The following is a 27,087-nucleotide window of genomic DNA, read 5'->3' as shown; positions in this document are numbered from 1 at the left end:
CACTGTTGTGTATTTTCTTTAATTGCAAACAGAACATTGACATTTCTTTCTAAAAAAAATAATAGGGATGTGGAAGTAGCTGCATCTTTATGATAATTTAAAGAGTAACCAAATACTAAATCTAATGCAGAGAATACAATCAGAAAAGGTAAGACTGCAAAACCAGATATTCCTTTTGATTTGAACGTATCATGTGTTTACTTGGGGTAAAGGTTAGAGTGTCAAAAACAGGTCCTTATAAAAACGCATTCAGCTCAAACTGGAAAACAGCAAGATGAGACAGGGTACATGCGATCATAATCCTATAGGTATTACAGGGAGATAATGCATACTGTGCACACATGCTCTTTCTAGAAAAGATCACCTCTGGTGACCAGTTGTGGAATACAACGGAGGGAGGACAGTCTAAAATGTACAGAGTAGCCACCTACACGCGTAGTTAACTGGGTTTCCTTAAAGGTTCAGACTCAACCGTTTGGGGTAACTTTTTTTGTACATATATATGCATCTCCCCATCCCTTCTGTACACGTTAAAAAGGCTTTGTACGGTGCAGAGTGCTCACGAAGAGAAAGAGCACAACCAAACAAATCAACATAAGAAACGAACCAATAAAAACTCAGATATTTCTCTATAAACAACAGTACATCAGAATAAGCGGCCTGGGGGCCAACAGTAGCCTGTTCATGTGTCCGAACACAGGACCATGTTTACACTTAGAGAGAGGAGTGTGTCCGCTGTTGCAGGTCCAGGCACCTCCTTTAACCCGCAGTTGATTGATTCTCACACACACACACACACACACACACACACACACACACACACACACACGAACGGATGCTAGGCAGTACTGAATGTGATTTTAAATACATTTTGGTCTATTTTTTCTGTACAGGTCTTGCACGGCAAATAACAGTCCTTGAAAAATTAAAAATAACCAAGGAGACAGAAAGTGTACGAGCTGCCATGTGTTGTGGGCACACTCTAGATAGGTTTGCTATCAAACACTTGGCAGACATGAATAAAATGTATTAAATTTGCAGATTTTTAGATACAATATGTTGTGCTCTTTGACTGGAAAAGGCAGGGCATCCAGTGGCATTATTGCTCACAGATGCCTGCATCTTAAAACTGTGCTTGAATACACAATGACTATCATTAAGGTCCAAAAAGAAGTATAATACATGCTTTACATACAAATATCTACAAGTTTTCAAACATTCCTTAAAAATGGGCTACCATCCCGGACAATGAAAATACACCGGTCAAATAAAACGCATTAAGATAACTACTCCAGTCGGAGGTTGGACACGAGGCCTCCAGTGAAGGAATGCCCTGTTGCACCTTCAATGTACCGCGTACAATGTTGTAGGGGTGGCCTCTTTCCCTATTCCCTATTCTGGTTCTTTGAACAAATCATAACCTGGTAGCAAAATAGGACATGAAAACAAGAGACTGCGCACATGTGAAGCCTTCACATTTCTTTGAAAACTGTAAAACTAATCACAGCCCTCCCTCCGTCCAACCCAACCATAAAGTGCATGAGCTAAAACAAACTGAAAACCAAATACCTCTAAAGGACATATTCCATTGCAGGCTGTTTTCTGTGTATAGAGCCTTTTTAACCATCTCAGGGTTCCTACCATTAAAATACTTGAGGTTCTTCAAGACACGCAGGAGACACCGCTTCTGCTGAGAAGTAATAAATTTAAAAAAACGTGGACAACTTAAAAACCAGTTAACAGTTACAAATGTTAAATAAAACATCCATACAGATAGTGGAGTTTTAAAAAAAACCTAACTGTTGACCCAAGTCTTTTTTGAAGGCTTCGCAATGTCCAGTCATAAGTTATTGTTTTTTTCTTCAGAACGGGAAATAAAAAAGCAAACAATATCCTGAAAGTGGGACTTTATGTAGTTCTGCTTTTGATCTGATGCGCAGTTAGTGTCATACAGTCTAGTAGGAAAGAAGTTGCGGGACAATGCACCTTGTGTACGTCTATGGGTCCATCCGTTTACCCACTCCAAGATCGATTAGGGTAATCTTTGGTTATGAGTTTGCACATCAGCCATTTTCTCCAAAATCAGGTACGGTAACACTGTCTGCTGCGTGGTTTTCATTTTACAAAAAATAAGAAACCAAACAAATTGCAAAAAAAGTGCTTGACTTGCTACAAGAGAGAACCAGAGGATTGTGGGTGTTGTAGTCAACAGTCAGAGAGAATGGTCCCTGTGTGTCCAGAGCATTACTCGTACAGAGTGACGGTACAGTAGCAAAGGGCGGAGATACGCCGATCCACACTGGCCTTGTCTGCAGGAGGGAGGAGGAAACAAACATGAGCAGTCATCAGTCCTCAGTCCATTCAGTAGGGACGGTCGGCCACAACGCTCTCAGGCCGATGTCAAGTGATGTTAATGGGACCGTTCCTAACTCAAACTCTGTGTGGTTTCACCTTGTGTCACGGTGTTAACCAACCCACAAAATCAAACCCCTGGTACAGACCCGAAGACAGGTTATAAACACACCTAAAATGTCAGCAACCCCCGAAAACATCACGTGAATGATGAAACAACATCACGTGAATGATGATGAATAATATAATACAAATTAAAAGCAGGAAACAGCAGGCACTCACACTTGGCCACGTTCTCCACGTCGGCCGGGTCGTTGAGAATCTTGGAGAGCCCCTCCAGCAGCATGGCTGCCTTGTTGTAGCGGTAGGCGATGTCCTCCGTCTGCTGGAACATCTCATCCAGCGCCGCCGACTGGACCTGAACACACCCACAGGGTTCAACGGTCGGGGCTTCCATACATGAATGTTCATTTGGAATCTATTCCAGATTTTAATGGTCATGACTTTCATAACGAATGTTCATTTACAGTCCCTTCCAGGTTTCCATCCGTTGATACAGAAGAAACTGTTCTATGCTTTACCTTGATATGTATCCCCGCTTTTCTAAGTTGATACACAACGTCTTGTTCTTCATTGACATAGAATTTAATATTTTAATAATAATAATAAAACTGATTACAATAATGCATCTTTCATTGGGACCCATTTTAAGGCACTACAGATAATAAAAAAAAAACACCATGTCGGCCTATGCCAGGGTGGTCCTCCGTCCACAGAACAGGAGCGCCTCCCTGCCTCCAGAGCTGTGAGGCGTGGGGGGGAGGAAGGGGCAGAGTGTGACCACGTACCATCTCCACCGCGTGGTTGTAGATGAGCTTCTCGGCCGTGACGCTGTTGATCTCGTCCACGAAGCGCTGTTTGTCCGAGAAGAAATGGTTGAGCCGGTCGGTGAGCCGCCGGCACAGCGAGATGCAGCTCTTGTAGCGTTCGTTCAGACTTTTCACCACTGAGGAAGAGATGCCCGTCGACTGTTGGGACCATGTGTATAATGGAATGCGCACAGCGGAGCGCATCAACATTTTCTAACCGCCACATTAACATCTTCTAATGCAACGCAATCCTATTATGTACACAAAGTATTTAAAACAATAATCCCTGCTTATCAACACATTGTCAGAGGGGATGGTTGTCAAAAAAGAAAAGGTCAGTAATACCGAGCCTAAACAATAGTTAGAGAGACGGCTGTGGAGGAACTCACCCTGTTTGACAGCCGTTGAAGGGTTGAGCTGGGCGGATTTGATCTGAGCCTTGGCCAGATGGAGGGAGGAGGCCAGGAGCTGAGCACCCTTCATATACAACACCAGCTGCTCCACCTGCCTGTAGGGGGAGACAGTGTTTCATAACATGAGTCACGTGGCCACACATCACCAGTGCAGCAAGTTGTGCAATGACTGTGGTTTTAGGTTCACAGCCCCACGAGGCAAACAGACCTGAATCGTCCATGTTCAAAAATAATGACATTGACTGAAATGTCTTAACAAATGACACAAATGACACAAATGTCACTATTTGCCATTGTTGTGACATGATCTAGGTTATTTATATATTTTATCAAGATATTATGAATGACACTGCAGAGCTTTTCAAAAAGTGGGTCAATAACACTTTCATAACAAATTAGCTTTTAATATATTCCCATATTGAAAAAAATATGCAAACCAGTCTGCAAGGCTAGGGTGGTGGTTCTGCGGGAGGAGGATGTAGAGCGGTTTTCACTCATTAACTGAAATAATGACCTAGCTACTCACTTCCTCATTCCCAGCAAGTAAAACAGTCTTCAAAGACAGCCAGCTTTCCTTCTGGGAGGGCAACACAACGACTGCCCCTGCCTCCTCCCCAGGCTCCTCTTACCCCCAGTCCCTGCTGAGCTGGCTGATCTGGTCCACCACCACGCTGTCCTGCGGGGGGTAGAGGGAGGCGGCCGACGCCCCCAGGTCCGTCCCGCCGGCCCGCAGCGCTGCGATCTCCAGCACTCCGTCGCTGAAGGACAGCATGGTGCGCAGGTGCAGCAGCGTGTCCGTGTGCTCCCGCTGCCCGGGGAGAGACAGAGAGACGGAGGCATTGAGGTCGGCCCCTGTAGGGGCCGCGTGTTGACATTGGGATTCAACCCTCGTAATACAAAGCCAACCTTTGTTTTTTTCTCTGTCCCATCGCTGGTTGATCCCTTTATTTTTTTTTTTATACACATATATAGCATCCACAATATGTTACATTCAGATTTATATACATTGCATTTACTATTTTCCTACCATAACGATTCACCCCGTTTTAGTAAGGTCCTGAATCCATAAAAGGGGAGGGGGGATTATAGCACCACGATAAAGTGCGACGCATAACGCATACAACGCGACAAGGTGAGAGACGGACAACAGAGGGAAACGATACAGGACGACATCAGAACTGTCAATTGTCTTGTCCAGTCACGTTTTGTCAAACACAACGGGATGGTATTAAAGATTGGGTGGAGTGATCTGTGATTCACATTAAGTGGTCACGGTTAGGGTGTATGCGTCATGTGTGTTTCATTAAAAAGGGAACCCTCCTTCATGGAAGCCAACTAATATTAAACTATTACTATTATTTTTTTTAAATGGTGATCTGCAACGTTGTTTTGAAAGCTAAATGGTGATCCCCCCCTCTCTCCCTAACCCACCTCCATCAGGGTCTCCTCTGGCAGCTCGGGGGCTTCGAAGGTGATGAAGCCGTCCAGGCTGGGCGGGGACGTGCCGTAGGGGACGTAGCGCAGGCTGCTGGGGCCCTCCGCCGCGGGGAGGCTGCCCACGGAGCAGCCTGGGGGGGACGTGCCCATCGCCATGCTGGGGGGGGAGCCCACGCACACCCGCCCGCTGGTGGTGGAGCACAGGGAACCTGCCGAGCTGTTGGAGCCCACTGGAGGCGGGGGGGGAGAGAGAGAGAGAGAGAGAGAGAAGGGGAAAGACGAAGGCGTGAGGTTCTTCTCTTCTCCAGAGCAGCAATCTTATTCGGATATTGTCAAAGTGCTTCTTGTTACGCTGGGCTGTTTTCTCCGGATCGGAGCCGAACAAGGAGACCAATGGAAGAATGGGGAAGAGTGACACAGAATGAAGAAGGGCAACGTCACAGAGGGAGGACAGCAGAGGAGTGCAACAGTACCTCAATCAAAAAGGATCACAGAGGGCTTTGTGAAAGGCAAATTAGGTAAGCACTGAGGGAAGGAGTCGCTGGGACTTCAATATTGCTGAATACTAAATCGACTGCTCTACTCGGGCAAGCCAGGTTAGTCACCGGAGGTTATGAAGCGCATGCAGGAGGTATATTCCGAGCTTGGCGGGCGGCAGGTGCTCGTAGTTGCGGAGACCATCCCCTAGCCTAGCCTAGCTTGGCCGAGCTTGGCCGAACCTAGCCGAGCCTAGCTGAGCCTAGCCGAGCCTAGCCGAGCCTAGCCGAGCCTAGCCGAGCCTAGCTTGGCCGAGCTTGGCCGAACCTAGCCGAGCCTAGCCGAGCCTAGCCGAGCCTAGCCGAGCCTAGCCGAGCCTAGCCGAGCCTAGCTTGGCCGAGCTTGGCTGAGCCTAGCCGAGCCTAGCTGAGCCTAGCCGAGCCTAGCTGAGCCTAGCCGAGCCTAGCTGAGCCTAGCTGAGCCTAGCTGAGCCTAGCCGAGCCTAGCTGAGCCTAGCTGAGCCTAGCTGAGCCTAGCTGAGCCTAGCTGAGCCTAGCCGAGCCTAGCTTGGCCGAGCTTGGCTGAGCCTAGCCGAGCCTAGCTGAGCCTAGCCGAGCCTAGCTGAGCCTAGCTGAGCCTAGCCGAGCCGCTGTTCCGGTAGCGGGAGCAGCGGGTCTCACCTGAGGTGGTGCGCTGTCGGGTGCCCAGGTGGCTGCAGGTGGGGGGCGTGCTGCTGTTGGGAGGTGAGCCCACAGTGAACAGGACAGTCCGGGGACTGGCCCCCCCTCCCTGAGCCAGCCCACTCAAACCTGCAGGGGCTGGGGTGAGGGAGGGAGGGAGGGAGGAGGAGGAGGACCGCCATTTAACACACTAAACAGCCAAACATGCGCTCTATATCACACAGTGCTTCACACACACATGCGCACAATCGACCTAAACACGCACGCACAGCAAACCAGGGTAGGGAGGGCTCATGCCAAGTGTCGATCTGTTTTTTTTTTTTACTCTGGAGTCCACACTTTTAGTTCACTCGTACAATCTTTATTCAAATTGTTTAAAAGCAAAACAAAAGCCTGTGCGGTAAGTTTGTTCAACATGAGCAGGTTGAGGAGGTTGGGGATGTGTGTGTGTGTCTGTGTGCGTACATGTACGTGTATTAGTGTGCATGTACCTGTGTCCATGGGTCGCTCTGTGTTCAGGCTGTCGTTGCTGCCCTGGTAGGGCTGTCCGCCCAGCGCCATGCGGCCCGGCTGCTCCGAGAGACGGCCGGTGCTGACCGACCTGCGGGGGGGGGGGGGGGGGGGGGGTGGACAACCGCAGCGAGCTCAGAACCAGGACTATCAAAAGCACTGAAGAAACAGTGGGGACCATCATCATCATCATCATCCTCATCCTCGGGACCCTTTCCACCCGTGTGCGTCTGAACACGGGACCCCCAGGGCCTGATGAACACCGTACCTTCCAAAGGGGGTGCGGCTGGCCTCGGGGGCGGCCTGGCGCCCGCTGGGGTAGGGCCCGCAGTGGTGATGGGCGCAGAGGTCCCGGGGATCTGCCGGCGTCCTGGAGGGTGTCTGGTGGTCCGCCAGAGCCATCAGGTTACAGGACGCCTGTGTCTTGGGGATCTTGAAGGGTGCCGAAATGATCTGAAGGACAGAATATTTTAAAAGGGCATATGTTATCACACAGCTTTTCTTTTTACTAAATTGAACAGTTTAGTTGATTAGTTGTAGCACTTTAGAATAAAACATAAAACATTTCTCAACATAAGTTAATCCAGTAATAACAATTATTAACAAATAACTAACAGTTAATCAACAGTTGTGTTTTTTCTAATCAGGTAAAAAAAAAAATGACTAGCGGTGTTAAATAAAGTAATGGTGTCTATGTTAACTAAGGTTATGGTGTTCATGTTAACTAAGCTTATGGTGTTCATGTTAACTAAGGTTATGGTGTTCATGTTAACTAAGGTTATGGTGTTCATGTTAACTAAGGTTATGGTGTTCATGTTAACTAAGGTTATGGTGTTCATGTTAACTAAGGTTATGGTGTTCATGTTAACTAAGGTTATGGTGTTCATGTTAACTAAGGTTATGGTGTTCATGTTAACTAAGGTTATGGTGTTCATGTTAACTAAGGTTATGGTGTTCATGTTAACTAAGGTAATGGTGTCTATGTTAACTAAGGTAATGGTGTTCATGTTAACTAAGGTAATGGTGTTCATGTTAACTAAGGTTATGGTGTTCATGTTAACTAAGGTTATGGTGTTCATGTTAACTAAGGTTATGGTGTTCATGTTAACTAAGGTTATGGTGTTCATGTTAACTAAGGTTATGGTGTTCATGTTAACTAAGGTTATGGTGTTCATGTTAACTAAGGTTATGGTGTTCATGTTAACTAAGGTTATGGTGTTCATGTTAACTAAGGTTATGGTGTTCATGTTAACTAAGGTTATGGTGTTCATGTTAACTAAGGTTATGGTGTTCATGTTAACTAAGGTAATGGTGTCTATGTTAACTAAGGTTATGGTGTTCATGTTAACTAAGGTTATGGTGTTCATGTTAACTAAGGTTATGGTGTTCATGTTAACTAAGGTTATGGTGTTCATGTTAACTAAGGTTATGGTGTTCATGTTAACTAAGGTTATGGTGTTCATGTTAACTAAGGTTATGGTGTTCATGTTAACTAAGGTTATGGTGTTCATGTTAACTAAGGTAATGGTGTCTATGTTAACTAAGGTTATGGTGTTCATGTTAACTAAGGTTATGGTGTTCATGTTAACTAAGGTTATGGTGTTCATGTTAACTAAGGTTATGGTGTTCATGTTAACTAAGGTTATGGTGTTCATGTTAACTAAGGTTATGGTGTTCATGTTAACTAAGGTTATGGTGTTCATGTTAACTAAGGTTATGGTGTTCATGTTAACTAAGGTTATGGTGTTCATGTTAACTAAGGTTATGGTGTTCATGTTAACTAAGGTAATGGTGTCTATGTTAACTAAGGTTATGGTGTTCATGTTAACTAAGGTTATGGTGTTCATGTTAACTAAGGTTATGGTGTTCATGTTAACTAAGGTTATGGTGTTCATGTTAACTAAGGTTATGGTGTTCATGTTAACTAAGGTTATGGTGTTCATGTTAACTAAGGTTATGGTGTTCATGTTAACTTAATCATTCACGCATTATCTTATACCCACCACTATGCTAACCACTATGCTAATGCTATATGATAATGCTATATGATAATGCTTATTACTGCATTAAGAAATTGGTATTACTGCCTTCATTCATGGTTAACTAATGTAGTCTCATTGTTAAGCGTTACCTGGTTGTTCTTTACTATTTTGAAGGGGATAACATAGGAGCAAACCAAACTTTGAACCATCCTGGACGTGGTCTGGGTCAGCCTACCCTGGTGGGGGAGCCGATGATGGTGGGCAGCGGGGACTTCTGGAACCAGTCGGAGGTGCGGGGGGAGGAGCCCAGCAGCTTGGTGGGGGACGTCCCCAGGCTGGCGGGGCGTCCCATCGGAGTGTGGCTGGGGGCCGGGTAGTTGGAGCAGGAGGAGGTGGTGGTGGTGGTGGTGGTGGGCTGCGTGGGGTCCGACAGCTGCTTGTGGAGCTGCTTCTGCCGGGTCTGGTACACCTCCGTCAGGGTGGGGGCGCTGTGGAGCCGGGCCCCCAGCAGCTGAGAGGAGGGGACCGGGGAGCCTGGGGGGGGGGGGGGGGTCAACAAACCACAGTCGTTTTCAAGGGCCCTCCCGTGGAATACACACACAGACCGTTCAGAGAGGGCCACGTTGTAGGGGCAGCTGCACCTGAGGGCGTTAATCCTTTGCTGGGATTACAGATAAGGGCGATAGCCAAGTGCTAACGCCACCTTCCCAAATAAAAAGGTCACCATGACAACCCGACCTCTCCATATAAACACAAAACACACCTGTGACACACGGGAATATTACAGTTGTTGTGTGGGCGTTAATAGAACACCGGATTGAGTGACTCACTCATTGAGGCGACAAACAATGAGCATTCATGTTGACTGTACTGCTGTTCTATTACTGGTGCTTATCTGTTTATTACTAATCTTTTCTGATATTATATGAATTATCTTATGATATAAGGTCACCTTGGGTATTATAAAAAGTATAGTATTTATACTTATAAGAGGGACATTCTGTCCGTGCATAACCTTAAACTAAGTTCTGAAGCCCAGAGCACACCAAGAGCAAATTTAGGTGTTATTTTAAAGGCGCAAAGCTTACAGAATGTAGTGGTCTACTTTGGAGATTTTTTTCATCTGTCCCAACATGGCCATGTGCTTTTGGTTGATCAAAATAAACAATCTATTTTAGGCATTTCCTTAGATGCAAGTCAACAAACATATGAAACTATGCTGTAATAATTATGGTATAATAAAAGTAATAAGGTTTTGTATTAGGAATAATAAAAATAAAATATAAATAAAATGCATCATTCACCATGAATAAGAGGGCACTTAAATTGAATAAAGAGAGACAATAGTTACACTGAAGCATTTGTCTGTTATACTTAAGCAACACGACTATTATACATGACAGCGGTGTGGCGCCTGACGCTAACAAGCAAATCCATTGTACACACTGAGCTAGCCTGCAGCGCGGCGTTAGCGGTCAGCGTTGTCCCCGACAACATACCTCCAGAGGAGCTGCGGCTCCGGGACTCGTGGCCTTGGGCGTGGCCACAGCAGCAGTGGCCCAGCTGCTCTGGGATGGTGCCCACTGGGGGAACAACAAGCGCCACATTACATTCCACGGCTGCATTCAGGCGACCCCGTTGACCGGGGCTGACACGCAAGAAAAGGAACGTGACCAATGTTCCCCCGCCGACATCTTAAACGTGTCCCCGAGTGACGGAGCTCAGGTCGGCATGGCAGTGGCCTTACCGAGCGGCGAGGGCGAATAGGGGCGCGAGCTGCCCGTGGAGAGACGCCGCCCCACCGCCTGAGGAACGTCTGCGGAGCCGGGGGACCCGGAGGGGGCCTTGGGGAACCCCATGGGGCTGGTGTTGGAGCGCCGCACCGTGCCAGACCTGCAGGCCCACCGAAGGAGAGGAGGACGGGGTTAGCGGCCATTAGAGCAAACACGAGAGGCCTTCCCTGAAAACAGACCGCAGGTCTCGGCCAATACCAACCTAGTAGGGTAGGGAGAGCGGGGAAGCTATCCCTCAATATACAAATGTACTTATAATACTGATAAAATAAATACACGGGAGAGGCAACTTATGATGGTCCGGCAAAACACAGGGAGAGCAGTTGAGAAAGAGCATACATGGAGTCACACTGAATCACCTTTCTCCGAATAAACAGGCTGACATGGACTATGGCCACTTTGGACTGCGTTACCACTCACTAGCACCACAACACTGACTCCAGGAAACTTCCCCTTAATTTGTCTTCACACAACTGACTTCATGGCAACGACAACTTCCTCTGATTTCCTGTTTCCCCCCCCTACACACACACACACACACACACACACACACACACACACACACACACACACACACACACACACACACACACACACACACACACACACACACACACACACACACACACACACACACACACACACACACACACACAGCTGATGTAACTCAAGTGAAATATTCACAACTGCATAAATAACTTAAATGTTATAGAGTCGTATATATAGATAACTTTGTTTGACTTGTTGATTCATGTTATGGATATGAAGGCATTCTCTGGAGGCAACTTAACCATGAACCAAACATTATCATTATTCTTTAACATCTTAACAAAACAACTTATTGTCCTTCTGCTTAGCTTAATTTAGTAGTTTCCATCAACGTCAACCTTGGTGATCCCCTAACAAGCGATAACACATTCCATGGGGGTGGTCCATCAGGGGGGAGGCGAGCTTGCTCCTCCCCCACGCCGTTGCCTCTTACCTGGGGGAGCCGCTCAGCGTGTTGGTGGGGCTGCTGGAGAGATTCTGCTTGATGCGTTGGTAGTTGCGCACCTGGGTGGGCACGGGGATGGGGGTGGTCTCGGCCCGGGGAGACACCATGGGGGTCTGCCCCGGCGTGGGCTGCGGCGGCCTACGGGACAGGAAGGGGGAGAGGAGCACCGCGGTTAGCCAGTGTGGTCGGGGCTGCTGCTGCTGCTGCTGCTGCTGCTGCTGCTGCTGCTGCTGCTGCTGCTGCTGCTGCTGCTGCTCCCAGGGCTTCAGAGCTGGGACTTCTGGGTTGTCAACACCCATGCTCATCCATTACAGTCCACACATGGCAACTGCTAAAAACAGTTTTACTGATTTGTAAAAAATAATCGATAACAAACCAACTGAAACGAGTCTGTTGTGGTTTGTTTTTGCTCGTTCTTTCTTTTCTGTAGCAACGACTGAGTCGGCTTTCATAATGTTTCTCCCTGCTGGTAAAGGGAGAACAGTGTGCTCAAAAAGGGGCCGGCCGGTCCATGTAAACACACAAAGGCACGACCAATGAGCTGCGTGTGGGAGGGGGCCAATTGCAGCAGCTAAGCTCTGTGGGCCGGCCCATGGCACGTGCGAGCTGGAATGGGTGGACCCTCTATGAGCAGGACGGACACGAGCCAAGCAAAACAAGAGGGGAGGAAATGGAGCAAATTTGCATTATTTTGTTATTCCATTGGAAACAAAATGTTCCTCGCCAAGAAATGACTGGGTCACCAAAAGGGGAAATCTGCATAATATGAAACAAAGAAAGGAGATAGGACAGTGGGAGGAGTCTTGCCAACACTGGTGGGGGAAGGGAAAAACAGTTGGAAACCAGTATTATGTAAGGGGGTTAAAAGCAGGGGGGGGAAGAGGCAAGGGGGAGAGAGCCATGCTTGCTGCTCCACGTGAGAGATACTGCTCGGTACACAGGCCAGGACAAAGAGCCCACAGAAAGCCTCCACATGTTCTGTTAACTCGTTGAAATTCTGAGAAGCCAGAATGAAAAAGTCTGTTGGCGTAATCTCCCAGTAAAAAAAGAAAAGAAAGCAAGTGTATGTGGAGTGGAGTCTTTTTTCAGTCCTTCAGTCCCAGTTTAACAATACTCTGAAGATAGTCCTCTCTGCCTTTCTCTCATCAAGAAGTGACTCAAAGAGAAAGAACAGCAAAGCTGCAATGTAGCAAATATACATCAATGTGATACACTTCTTTAAGCGTCTATAAATAAAGACCTATGTCTATATCTATTTGTGTGTATGTGAGCAAATAGGTTTGGGGTAACAAAGGGTCATTCATATAGCATTCAACCAGCAATGAGAGAAAGACTTATATTAAGAAAAACAAACAGGAAGAACAGATGGGAAAGGCAGAAAGCCAAAGGTAAGAGGACCGTTTTGCCTGAGGCTATATGACGAGTAGACAAAAACTGATCGTGGGAAGAACAAGTCTGCTCCAGCGCAAGTGGATGCAAAGTTTCAGTGAAAGGGAGGCCAAGAGAAAGAGTGAGAGAGAGACAAAGAGCCAAAGAGCACAAGACGTCACTAAATGATCGTGTTGCTTTAAGAGATGACAGTCTAGACGCGTGTCCTTTGGAAGGCTGGGTTCGCCGCAGAAGATGACCCCTATCGAAACCAAGAACACAGCGATGCCTTCGTGGGTATTCAGTGCATGTTGGTCATGACTATTATTATCTCAGACAGTGGTTCTGCTGTTATTTTAGAGTGCTGAGCAGATCGCCTTGTTGTTAGTTTTAGGTCCAACAGCTACTGCAGCTCTAGCACACACAGTATGGGCCGCACTCGCAGATTAATGAAACCATGGTCTGATATGATTCACTTCCTGTGTACAACAGGAGGCTGACCATCAGAGGAAAGTAAAGCAATATATTTATAGCGTCTGCCAGATCAACAGCAGCCAAATTCACAGGCAGGTGACGCAAGTTGTTGCATCACAAGGGAAACAGAGCAGCCAGCTCTGCAGCCAGGGAGGAGAATAAAAAATATACACACAGTCAACGGCTGTGCATGTGTGTTTGTGGGTGTGTGGGGTTATTTATGGCTAAATAACCCGCCGTGATTAACCTCCGACACATGTATCACAGCGTCATATTTCCACTGCAGACCCAAGCTATTTTGAACCTTGAATACCATCCACTTACCGATGCTTTACCACTCAAAGTTCTGGTTGTTTAATGTGTAGCGAGGGAGAGTGGGGAGCTGTACCGACGACATGCCAGCTGCTCTGTTTCCCTGTTCAAAATTTTTTTTTAGTCACGCGGGGTGAAATGATATCAACACAGTGGTTTTAGCCGACCGGCATGTGCACGAACGACCACGGAGCAAGTGGTTTGTGGGCGGTGAGACACTCTGCTTGGATTCATCAGGGATGGTATCATCGGCGTCATCAAATGTTATAAGAGGAACAACGGGGTGGCCTCGCACTCACCCTCCACACACGAGAAATTCACCCGACGCCCGACGCCCCGCCCCTCCCATGGGCTGGTCATCTGAGAAGAGAGGAGCAGAGGGATTAGTTTACCGTCATGAAGGCGCACACACACACACACACACACACACACACACACACACACACACACACACACACACACACACACACACACACACACACACACACACACACACACACACACACACACACACACACACACACACACACACCCCTAGGGAAGAACCATACCCAAGGGAAGAACCATACCTCGCTCGTGTTGATATCAATGCTACACCAGAAGGTCCATTTCGATTAAGAAGTGTACATTAGAAAGGCTTGAGGTCATCTCAACACGTGGATAGTAATATCACCTTTTGTTCTATAGTTAATAGTTTAGCCGTGCAACACAGAATCCATCGTTTGTGGGACTGGGAGTTGTTATCTTTGAAGAGGTAGCAGGTGGGGAATGTGTTTATGGGTTCCGTGGTTTGTTGGTGAATGGGCTCATTGGGCCCGTGGAGAGGCCCTTCTGTGTGGCTTCCTTTTACTCAAGTGATCTCCATTACGTGGAGCCACCCAACAGGGGTGTGTGTGTGTGTGTGTGTGTGTGTGTGTGTGTGTGTGTGTGTGTGTGTGTGTGTGTGTGTGTGTGTGTGTGTGTGTGTGTGTGTGTGTGTGTGTGTGTGTGTGTGTGTGTGTGTGTGTGTGTGTCCCCTCACAGCTCTCTGTGGACAGGTGGGGCACCAGGACGAAGTCGTCGGCGTCACTGGAGGAGTTCTTGCTGCTGGTGCTGCCCACCGACTCCTTAGACAGCTGCAGGTAGTTGGGTGGACCCAGCGGGGGGGAAGACAGGGCGTCCTCGGCCAGGGTCTGCATGTCCGGGAGGGACTGGACGGGGGGGGAGCCGATGGGGCCGGTCCGTACGCATGCAGCATTATGAGGAGGTGGAGGGTAGAGGGAGGGCAAGAGAGGAGACCGGAGGGGAGGAAATGTGGAGGAGAGGAAGCAAGGAGAGGATTAGGTTTTGATTTGGCTGCTGGAAAATGCAATTAGAAGGCACTCGACGAGGCAAGGCAGTGCTGACTGTCAAACTAATGCAATCCCAGCCCTGCAGAGAAGAACCAAGAGCTTGTGGGAAAACCACTCTGCCTGCTTTCCCACTGGCTGTGGCATGTAGCGAAACGCATGCCTTCAGAGTGCTGCAGGGCTGCTCTTACCAATATCATCATCCTTTATCACTAAATGAAGAGCCTGTCTTCATGAAGCCGTCAGTCTGACAACTGATCTACATTATGTGGAGCCGCAGAGCAGGCGACCCAGCTGCTATCCCCGGGGACACGTGCGCCTTGTTATGCTCTCATAGTGCTGACTGTGAACACCAGCTGCTGCTGCTGAGGTTATGCAATGAGTTTATGATTGAGATTGGTGCAAAGTGATGTCACTAAGTGATGTAGAGTATCAGGCCGATACTCACAGGTGGAGAGTTGTAGCGAATACTGGGGGAGCTTCCACAGGATCCGTCTGACACGACATGAGAGGCGCTGGGGACCGGGACTGGACACGCTGTGGCAAGGGGGGGAATCAAAAGGCATTAACGGGACGTTTGGGGATTCATATTGGACTCCCAATCCCAGGGATTGGAAAATTAAAGCAGTACTCACATTTTTTTATGGTAGATAACGGCTGCAGGAAAGGATGGCCAAAGAACATATCTGGGGGAATAAACATGAGATCAGGCTGAATAAGGGAGCAGGGCATTGGCCTTTGAAAGACATCTCCCATTACATCCATGGACAACAACTCATGCACGTTAATGGCTTCCTGTCAGTCGGAGATGTGTTGTCATTGTCAGCACTAACCAAAGTCCATTCGGTCCTTCTGGTTCCTCTGCAGCAGACCCAGCAACAAGTCACTTAGATGGGGAGATGTCTCTCTTGGGATGCTGAGGAAAGAAAAACAACCACCAATCCCGCCTCTTTTAGAATTTAACACAACACCAAAACTAAACCTCAGAAATGATCTGGATCAAACATTAGCTCTTGCAGTAGCACCGCCTTATCGGCTGATATTGTGAAAGGTGGCAATAAAATGTGTTTCTGTTCAACAGTTTTGACTTACATTGGCTGTAAATTCTTGTTCTTCTCATAGAACATCCTCAAGTCCTGAGGGCTATTAGCCTATAAAATGAATAAAATAAATTATATAATATACACACACACATACATATATTATACACAAACAAACACAACACAACACAACACAACACAACCACACACACACACACACACACACAAAGACGTTTTCTCATCCATGACTATAAAACGAACCACCAGCAGCTGCAGGGGCGCACCGACCTGAAAAGGGGGCTTGCCCACCAGGCACTGGTAGATGACCGTCCCGATGCTCCACAGGTCGGCCTTGGCGTCGTAGTTCTGAGACATGATGACCTCTGGGGCCTGGGCAGGAAGGATCAAGGTCAGCGGGGGGGACGGACGGACGACTAAACTCTCACACATACTGCTGAGTAGGTGGCTATTTGAGAAGGACTGGTAATAAACTGAACCCTCACCATGTACATGGGGGAGCCGCACAGCGTGGCGGCCATCATGTTGCTCTGGAGGTAACGCGCAAAGCCAAAATCCGCTGCAGGCAGGGGGAAAGATTTAAAAAAACAGGCCAGTCAGCAGTTGTCTGTTATTTATAGCACCACAACTAAACACACGTAACATCTATTATTCGAAAATCTCAAACAAGAACAATGGTCAAAGGAAAACATCGGTATCGCCTTCTTTTTTAAACATTGAACAGCTGAAAGGAAAACTATAAATCCAGCTTGTCATACAACACAAACACATAATATATCCAGAGTTTCTTAACTCCATTCGTCATCATTCAACATGACAAATGACAAATAACAATTAAAAGACAACATTATTCATTAGTAGAACAGGATGAGAAGGACACTCCTGTCTGGGTTCTGGGTTCAAAGTGCCCCATTGGGAAACATGAAGCCAATGTCTTCACCTATTTTGATGCGGATGCCGTTGATGCTGGACTTCCTGCGTCCTAGGTAGGACAACAGAATGTTCTGTGGCTTGAGGTCGCGGTGGATGATTCCCTTGCTGTTCAGTATGCGCATGGCTGCCGCTATCTGTTGAAGGAATGTCCTCAGCGTGTCTTCTCTCAGCGTTCCCTTGGCTAAATGGGAGAAAATGAGTCTTACAAGTCTTACAACAACAGTGGACATTGCAGTAATGCTCTGACGAATGTTGGCCCCTGATTGGAGAGAGGGTACTCCAATTAAGAAAAGAAGCACTGTCAGCCATGTGACTTTGGCTGAAGGCCATGAACAAAGACCTCAACTTCAACTCATTTCGACGATCGTGCATGAGCACTAATTGATTGGCTTGGCCTGATTGCAGAGGATGAATCGGGATATCATGGTGGCTGTGTGGGACCAGACCTCGGGTCGGGTTTAACCCGGTCTATAATAATGGTTCCCTTTTGCTACATTTTATCTACTTGAGGCCAACAGACATGGAAGGTGACGAGTGTCCCTTGAGGGTAGCCCAACACTGTGGCCTCACTGCTTTGCTGACTACATGATCTCTAAACTTGATAAAGAAGGGCCTTTGTGCAGAGCTGGGGACGTTTTCTAGACAAGCCTCACATAACAAAACACCAATACATACAGTACGGACAACGACTCTCTCTCTCTCACAATAACAGTACACATAAGCAGTAACCCCCACCACGACACCCATAGTCAGCATGTCTTCCAGAGAACGCCTCTGTTAATTTCCTTCGATCAACAACAATCCTCTCTAGAGAAAGAAGATTTGATTAAAAGCTATGCTTACCTTGCAAATAGTCGGCCAGGTCACCTCCATTGCAGTACTGTGTGAGGGGTAGAAGTGGACAAATGATTTTTGTCAGAAGCAAACAGAAGCAATCTGAATGCACATAATTTGAACAGCATGTATGTCTTTTCGTGGTCCAATTGTGGCTCACATAAAAGCAAGGTCATGTAGTAAATCTGCCAACTGACGTTATTTATATCAGAACAGAAATCCCTATTAAAGGAAGCTAGCTCTAAATCTCTGCATTACATCAAATTATGTAGGGAGCAAAGTTAAGCCAAAGCGAGGGAATGATTAACCTTGGTTCATATCGTATCATAGTTAAACAGAGGTCAAAATACTTGTTTTGAAGCTGAATATGTTTCTTTGGTTTTCCTGCAAAGCAAACTCTCTAACCCCTCACAATAAGAATCTTCGCAGGCCTTGATGATCATTACATCATTGAAACTGGTCTTCACCACGGGTGAAGCCAGCTGTTCTTCACCACATGTAGCTGTAATACAGGCCGACTGGATTTAAGAGATCATCTTGAGATGACCTCATAGTTGTTCATGGAGTGTGTATAGGTTCCCAGCAGCTTTTACTACAGTCCCACAAATTACTTTTGGATTCTTAACCAAGCATGACTTTAGCTTAAGTATAACCCATGCTCATGTATTCTTATTTTGATGTAAAATAACATCAATATGGGAACATATAAAGAGTGAAATTAACTATCGTTTTAGCTAAGCAAAAACAATTCCTAACATAATAGCGATTGTAAAAAAAACAGCATTCAAGTTTTACAAAAACAACAGCAGGTAGAAGGAGAGAAAACAATTATTGTTTTTCAAGCAAGAGAGCTTTATAATGTAGCAGTAGAGGAATGACAATTTGGCAATGGCTTTCAAGTTTCAAAGAAAGGGGTTCCTAGAAAACCGGATTGAGGGAAGCTGGGGGCGTTTTTGTGGTAACAGAGTTTGTTTTGCCTCTCCTGCATGCCAGAGGTGTTGCGAAACAACCAGACTGAGGGAGATATTGGTTGGGAATACAAGGTTTCAAACATAGAGTTGCACTTACCTCCATAACCAGGAACACAGAGTTAGGCGTTTCCTGGAAGAAATTAGGAGAATCAAGAATTCAGTGAGTGGAACACCATTCATCAGCTTTTTTTGCAGTTGTGTCAGAAGTACAACTTCCTATTAGCCAATGGTTTCCTAATGGAAAACACCACAAACAAACTTGCCAACTGGTTGGGTGTGATTCCAAGAGTCTATTTCCCAAATCATAACAACAGTGTCTTGTATCAACTAACTTTTCAAATGTATGCAGCGTTGATTTGGAGTATGATTGAGTGAGTGAGTTTGTGTATGTTTGTTGAACATTTTTGTGTAATTTTAAGCAGCGCGTTAGGCTTAAACATATCTCTATATGGTTCATTTAAAGAAGTAACTGCATAAGTGTTTTTTAACAAGCACATACTGTATCAACTTCAGTTTGAGTTTTACTCATGAGCATCAGAGTACCAAGCGTGTAACTGGCATGAGGACAAAATAAGTCGGATTTGACTTTCATGTCAAAGCCGATGAGGGTCTGGTTACAGATGGTGGTAGGGGGATGTGCGAGTCGCTAGACCTCAATGGCAGGAGGAGATTACATAATGTAGCATGTTCCTAGCTGGGCTTTCCGAGGGGGGGTAGGGGGGGGGGGGGTAGAGAGCATGGGCGTGGGAGGTTTCTTCGAGAGGTCAGATGCCTCTGGAGGTCAGAGAGGAGTTGAACACTGAAGATGTCAGGAGCTACGTAAAACCATCAGCGACGGCCGTCATAAAAAACACAAACACGCATCACTGGAGACTCTTAAGGGGCCCACACACCCCCCAGACTCAAACCAAAGATCAACTGCCTTTATCCGACCAATTCGTTATCTCACATCTGACCCATTTGGCAGAAAAGTTGCATTGAAAGACACCGCGAATTAACAGTAGCGTGTATGTTCTGCGCTTGCGTGAGATGCAGACGGTAGTCTCGCGCCGCCCATCCCACACACCGCAAAGATTCGCTCACGCAACCAATAAGTGGCCAGACGCCAACACTCTCAGACTTCGCATGTTGAATTGGACCAGACAACGTCTGCGCAGTTCCAAAAGCTTCCAACACCGCTGAACACACGGAAAACATTTCAGATGGCCAACGGTTGGGCTAGTGTGTAGCAGCCTTTACAGACCACACCAAGCACAGCTCATAATTAATAGCATCAGTCAGTAAGTCAGTGTGGCATTGAACAGGTAAATCACAGGAGCTAACTACATCGTCTCGGATAACACACAGTTGGTTGTACTTTCTCTCCGATTTAGTGTTGTTTTCTCTGTGACTGTATAGGCAATAGGCACATAATAATCTGTGAGTTAAAACAGCACACGTCAATGGTTTTCAGCAAACAGCAGGAGGAGAAAAGCCATGGATGGGTGGTGACAACAGCTCAGATGAAGTGAATGTTGTTTACCCCGGAGTGCTGGCCAACCCTCAAATGGGTCACAGTGTTCACTGAGTGTGTACACTCGTATAGGGTGTTTTGAAACAAAATTGCAGACTTCGGACTCTGCAGGCATACTGCCATAAAACAAGGGAGTCACCAAGGCCTATGTTCCTGTTGGAGATTATTACCGCTATATCGGCGGGCCGATATTAGGCATTTTCCAAACTATCGGTACTGGCCGATTAATTACTTAATTAATATATATATATATTTTGGTTATTGTGTTTTTGTTCAAAGGACTTTGAGTGTCATATCTTAAGTTTTTATTTTTATGCGTTTAATTTATCAGAACTTTAATAAATTTAGATTTTGACTTTTCTGTTGTGACAAAACAATAAAATGTTTATTTTTCAACTGCATTACCTTATTATTTTAATGAGGACTCATAAATAACTACAAATAACCAATGTAAGGGAAATCTGTTTATGTTTTGTAACGTGTTTCTGGAATTTCTTTTTTAAATATATATCGGCAGATATATCGGAATATCAGATTTTTAAATCACCAAATATTTGTATCGGTATCGGCCTTAATAATCCTTTATCAGTCGGGCTCTAATTACGAACAATTCTGTTCAACCATCCTGGACTGGCCAGCGGTCACATAAACCACATCCAGACTCTTAAGATGCACTTCTATACCTCCCTGTTTCGTGTATGCACAAATGCTGGTAGGACCCATGTCTCGGTCAATAACAAGTGTGTGCTTGTGCGTAATGAGCTCTAGAAGAAAAGTCCTCTGATGCAATGTGAACATTGAAGCACATTCCTAGAAAGCCTCTTGTATAACTCAAAGCTCTCCCCCCCACCCACCCAAGTACAGGCAAGACTCCCCTCTCCTTCCCCCCACCCCCAAGCCTTTGTTTACGGCCTTTACAATTTCACTTCAGAGAAGTGTGTGTGTGTGCGTGCGTGTGTGGGTCCGCCCCTTAGGTAGAACACTTTGTTCCCATGGTGGAGGAAGTTGAGGTTTTGTTTTTCGATTGGCGTATGTGTCATGTGACTTTTAAGCCTCATAAACAAACCCTCACTCATTCAGTCTTTCGTTCATTCTTTCCGTCTGTTAATCTGAAATAAGGAATTCCCTTTCACTGTAATAACACCCCTGCACTATCAGATACTGTGCATTTTATCATTCCCCTATTATATTTAAGCCTGGTGTGCATGAGTTGAGTGCATTCATTTTTGCCTTACATGAATGGTAATTATACATTATGAAATATGCAAAGCTGGAGAGACTAAATATTGAACCATAGGAACCTTTCCACAAGAGAAAACAACTCTGCACAATGCAGGACCATAGTGTGTTCATGAATTCACTGAATGTAAAATAATATTATATGGCACAAAAGTATTAGGTAGGTATTTTCTACCAACAAAGGTCTTTATGTGTGCGTATAAAACCCAAACACAACTAGTATACGTCATAAAATAGGTGGCCTATTCTGCATTGCATTGGCATGAAAATGCACACCAACAAGGGCAAATCATTTGGGTTATTTGTATTTTAAACATAACAGCAGGCCTCCAGTGGGAAGCCTTAACCCTAACCATTAAACAAATAGAGCAATCGACTGCCACAACATACCTATAGATCATTGCCAACATTACTTCACACTTTCATCGTGGGAAATAGAGTAAACAGTTGCCAGCAAGGAAATATATACTTCAAAAAAACAACAAAAAGGTACTACTAAAAAGATGTATCCATCTTGTGGGGATTACAAGAAAGACCTTGCAGGAGATGGATGATATGGAACTCTGACAGCATAAAGACACAGAACCCAAATGACTCCCAACACTGCTCCTAACGTTGGCGCACCAACAAGCATCAAGCCTTATCAGTTCAGATCTCATATCCATGCGTCCTAAGCCACATCGGTTATCCAATGTAAGCAAGCACCACCCCCCACCACCCCATATCCAATAGAAGCCCATTCCATATCAAACTTCCCTTTAGACTCATAGCAAACATACATCTCTGCTTCTCAAGACAGTTATTCTACTTCTAATGAATGGGTTGCCCTTCATTTTTGAATAGTTATTTGATTAAGTTTATATTTTTGCTGTATCAAGAATAAGAAATTCTGATTCTTTGTCTTTGATTCTATTCTTAGACATTTAAAATGATATATCTTCTAGAAAAATTATGTCCTTAATGTCAAAATGGTCCACCACTGCGCTAACATAATGAATAAGTAACCAGCGTCATCACTAATTTAGCCAGCTGAAGGTAAATTGATAATGATTGGCGGATTTAACGATTGGTGCCTGGCCGGGTTGGTCACATGCAGGTCACATGGCCTCATGTGTGCAGTGTACAGTGCGCTGTGTATGTTATGTGCTGGGGCGCACACTCCACTTCTATAGATATTGGCTTGTTTGTAACATCTCAATACACATTTGTCTCTCCTATGGAAATCGACAGGGCATTCCAGCCATCCACAGCATTAGATCCTTCTAAGAGAATGACCTGCGTTCTTGCCAGGAAAAACACAAGAGTTTTAGCCCTAAATCCATATCCATCCTATAGGATGCAAACTTGAGACAACAGTATTGAACTCCAGCAATACTAGGGACTCTGCATCTGCCAACTCTGACAAGAGCAGGAGGGCCTAGTGGAGGCCAAAATAAAGCAAGTGTTTTCTTTCTGAAGTAAAAAAAAAAGGCTGAAAGAAACATTGATTCTCTAGGGACTTCTCTAGCAGATTTCTATATTAAGGTTCTATAGGGAATTTCATTGTTATTCTGTGAAAGATCACAATGCGAGTAATGGAGCAGAGATGCGTTATCTGAATACTGTAGCTAGCATAGAGCAGAGCACAGCTTGCTCTAGTTTTATATCATTAATCAAACCTTAATGTAAATACATACGCTCTTAGACGTATAAATGAAGCTACTGAGAGAAAAAGATTCACCTAGTTCTATTCAACATTTAGTTTAGCAGCCTAATCTGAATAGAGCTGAGCTTGTATAATATGAGATAATATGAGCAACGTGTTGATAAAACAGGGGCATGATCACACATAATGGATCATTACCTTTGCAAGCCAACAAATACAATTTTCCCTAGAAAAATCTTTTTCAAATACATATTAAATGCGGGCGTACCTGGACATCGTAAAGTCCTACAATGTTTTCATGTTGAAGTTCCTTCAAAAAAGAAAAAAACATTAATTATTATTTCAAAGAAGAGCTACATTAACACTGATCTAAAGGAATGTCAAATAATCATTACCGGGTAACAGTCAAGTGAGAAGAAGCATACGACACTCACCTTTAAGATTTTGATTTCCTTGCCAAGGAGGATCTGGGACTTGGACAAGTTCTTCTTATTAATGCTCTTGATGGCCACCTCCCAATCTGTCTTCTACAGTACAGAAGAAAGCGGGGGAGAACAGGAGAGAAAAAAAACAAGGGGGCAATTAGTTTAAATCCCTTCAGATGTCCCCTGTCCCTCAAGATCAGGGTGTGTATGTGTGTATGGAGTCTAGCCAGCAGGCGTCAATGGCATTGTCAGGGTCTGCACCATTTGCGGGAGAGAGGGCCAAGGAAGTGGAAAAGTAGTGGGGTATTTTAATTGCAAACCTGGTAACGAGAAGGCTTTTAATTTTTGCCCATGAACAAGCCTCGACAGGGGACATTGGAAAATAATACTGACCTCTATTCCAATGAATGAAAAGACTTAACACATCAGTGGCCAATAAAGACTAGGTCAATCAAGTCCAGGGAGAACAAATGTTCCCTGGGAAAAGAGGAATGAGAATAAAAGCAGCTTATAAAAAGGAACTGCAAAATGAGGTCCAGGGTACAGGAGCTGTGCAGCTGTGTGCGTTAAGTTAAACTGCACAAAGAAAGAAATCCTATTAATGAAGAGGGACATTTTCTAAAGTGGATCTAGGCTAATGTGAGATGTTCTAGCTCGGGGAACGTGGACCGCCTTTGGCAGGCCTGAACCGTGATAAAGAAGCCAACCTGGCGTGCTGTTGTATACATTACACTGTTGGCACCATGAATGGCTGAAAGGCCCATTCTGCCAAGTGTGGCTGATGACAGGAAACCTACCCTCCTCCTTCACCAACATAGCGCGAGGTTGGGAGTAAAGGTAAACCAACTCGAGGTTTTGTGCCACAGTGTAGACTGGAGGTGAGTCATGCCGTGTGAGCACTTTGTGTATTATGAGGAGTCACTTGAGAGATGCTGAGATGCCTCTACCCACATGATCTCATTTGTGAATCATGGTGGGATAACGGTGGGGTCAGAAACACACAGACATAAACTTCAGCAGCACTGCTGGATTCACCATGATGGGTGAACCTGTGGTGAAAATACCATGAGAATAACATCTTCCCACAGGCAAACATGAGGTCCAAGTTCACATGATCTCAAGAAGTGTTTTGTGGCCGTTTGCCTTTGAAAATGACGCAAACAATATGCAATGAGAGAGTAACCTACTCCTGCATCGCTCTGGCCCTCCACTCCTATTGTCTTCTTAAGTGGAACTGTCCCTAGAAATAGCACAGAGGGCATTCACGCGTTTTTCAGATGCTAGTGGTTACAAATATACTTGTCACATGGAGGGTCCATTTCAGCAGGTCACATGGCCTGATCACACTGGCTTGCAAAGACAAGGCGGCAAGGTCAGAATTCAGATAATATTGCCTAGACCCTAGATGGCTGTTTGGTTCGCCTTTCAATCACTTCAGTTGATTAGAGATTAGAGCTATTTGGTCAGGGGAAAAACTGAAACAATGCATTTTCTCTCATTTATTTTATGGTCATATGCAAAGATGCGAGCAAACACAAACAGACACACAATTAAAAAACAGATATTACCTCTATTCCCAATGTTGTGTGCATCTTCAATTGTGTCTTAAACATAAATATACTCTGCAAACATCACCGTAATAAACATGTTTTAGTTTCAACCTCACCATAACACGATAGCAGGTGATTGCAGAAGAGCATGAATGGTCCTCGCACATTCCTTACATAACGATGACTCTTGTCGTGAAACACGCCATCCATCCACCCTGCAGCTGTAGTACGTCAGCAAGCAATTCTGGTGCTTGAATCACCAGTTTCATGAATGGACGTATGTTGCCACCTCACACTGCTCACAAACGCTACTCAAATTCAAAGATGTAGGCATTGAAATATAACAGATTAAAACGAAGTCGCAATGCCTGCGTGACTTACTATGATAACATATACGAAAAAGGAAATCTGGTGATTTGTGTTTTGATGTTGCAGAGTGGCACACTGCATTATGCATTGACCCAGATTTCCAAGACAAGCGTCATTTTGCCCTTTTCTTCCGCACACACACATAAAACTGGGAGCAGGTGGATGTTGTTTTGGTGTGTGTGGATGATTGTGCAGATTGTGAAGCATGTACCTTTCTGTGTCTCCCTTTGAAAACGACTGCGAATGCGCCATGTCCGACCAGGTCCTTCCTGCTGTACTCGAAATCCCCCACGGTCTCCATGATGAAGGACGTCCCAGTAAACAAGGGTCCTCCTGATTCTGTCAGCAGGGCGCCGAGGCTTTTCACTCTGGGCGAAACGGCGATGTAGTGAGCTGGTCACTCCAATGTCGTCCCTCTGGTGACTCGGGGTCCTGATGTGGGCAGGACGTATCGCTTTAGCAAGGGGCGTTTATATTCGTCCTGACAACCTTAATCATAGCATATATCTTCTGCCCATGTCTAGTTATAGACTTATCCCGAGGTCCGCTGTGTCAGTCCCTAGCACCAGCTGTCCGCTTTGGACCTAGTTCATGAGCCATTCATCTATCTCCGGGTTGCACGGCAGACGATTGCGTTCAAGTGAGCCAGACTGTGTAGGATGACAGTCTACATGATGCCGTCCTACACGTCGCCCTGCAAAGCTGCTCCACCTGCAGAGGGCCACGACTATCTGACCTCCAGCTGCAGAGGATCAGGACTATCTATCCTCCACCTGCAGAGGATCAGGACTATCTGACCTCCACCTGCAGAGGACCAGGACTATCTGACTCTGCTAGTCCCGGAGAGACACAACGCTGCTGCTGCTGCCCCTCCGAGTCTCATGCTGCCAGTGGTGGTCTTCTGCCTTCATGTTAGTGTGCATCCGATGGGGTAAATATCGTGGATGTCATCACTGTCACCTCGATGTTAACTATGCGATCGACCTAAAACACAGCAGACATGACTGACTAGCTGGCCAGCAGTGCAGAGACACACACAGAGGCTTTAAATTTGGACAGAAGGCAAAACAAATGCGAAAATAAATCCGTTTGTCGTTGGTTGTGTCCTCTTCCGAAATGTCCTTTTTCTGCAAGACACCGTCCTCCTCTCTGGTCAAATAAAAACAATCCTGACTCGATGAAAATCAATCTGATCCGTTTGACATCAGGACACTTTGTACAGCAAATCCTTCGTCGACAGTGGCGTTCATTAGAAGCTGTCACTACGTCCAACTCGACTCATACCTAAATGGTCTAACATTTGTATTTCTTGTCTGCCTGGTTAAAATCAATTGGTCCGCCGTCCAGAGACTGCCTTTAACAATACTGAAACGTAGTGCGGTGTTATTCCTTTATACAGTATCCTTCCGCGCGGTGTTGCGCCACGTCGTTCCTTCCGCTCTAGAATATAGCACACTGAAATTTGAAATCGACGGCAGAGACCTGTATAATTCAACTATTTTTGTGTTATTTTCCACATAATACAAATTTCCCGACATTGAATTGATAGTGCGATCCCAAA

At 45.6% G+C, this 27,087-nt stretch overlaps 1 protein-coding gene across 2 annotated transcripts; it reads right to left on the bottom strand.

Annotated features, from left to right (window-relative positions):
- Nucleotides 1-26,911, bottom strand: ulk2 (unc-51 like autophagy activating kinase 2). Of its 2 annotated transcripts, XM_060074721.1 has the most exons (27): nt 25,738-26,911; nt 23,617-23,709; nt 23,451-23,492; nt 18,883-18,915; nt 17,824-17,860; nt 16,988-17,161; nt 16,533-16,606; nt 16,318-16,419; nt 16,082-16,140; nt 15,823-15,905; nt 15,625-15,675; nt 15,438-15,526; nt 14,683-14,851; nt 13,961-14,021; nt 11,496-11,645; nt 10,468-10,613; nt 10,220-10,303; nt 8,956-9,254; nt 7,007-7,191; nt 6,720-6,829; nt 6,229-6,366; nt 5,066-5,301; nt 4,264-4,442; nt 3,611-3,729; nt 3,201-3,358; nt 2,635-2,770; nt 1-2,309 (listed from the first exon to the last, which is right to left on the bottom strand). In XM_060074721.1, exons 1-27 carry the CDS (start codon nt 25,825-25,827, stop codon nt 2,245-2,247), a joined length of 3,162 nt encoding a protein of 1,053 aa, XP_059930704.1. In that variant the 5' UTR covers nt 25,828-26,911; the 3' UTR covers nt 1-2,244. The 2 variants fall into 2 exon arrangements, with proteins under 2 accessions (XP_059930704.1, XP_059930705.1); XM_060074722.1 differs by lacking the exon at nt 6,229-6,366.
- Between the last annotated feature and the right edge of the window lie 176 nt (nt 26,912-27,087).

This window comes from Gadus macrocephalus, chromosome 16, assembly GCF_031168955.1.
Source record: "Gadus macrocephalus chromosome 16, ASM3116895v1".
Lineage (NCBI taxonomy): Eukaryota > Metazoa > Chordata > Actinopteri > Gadiformes > Gadidae > Gadus > Gadus macrocephalus.
This window is presented reverse-complemented; position numbering and strand designations above follow the sequence as displayed.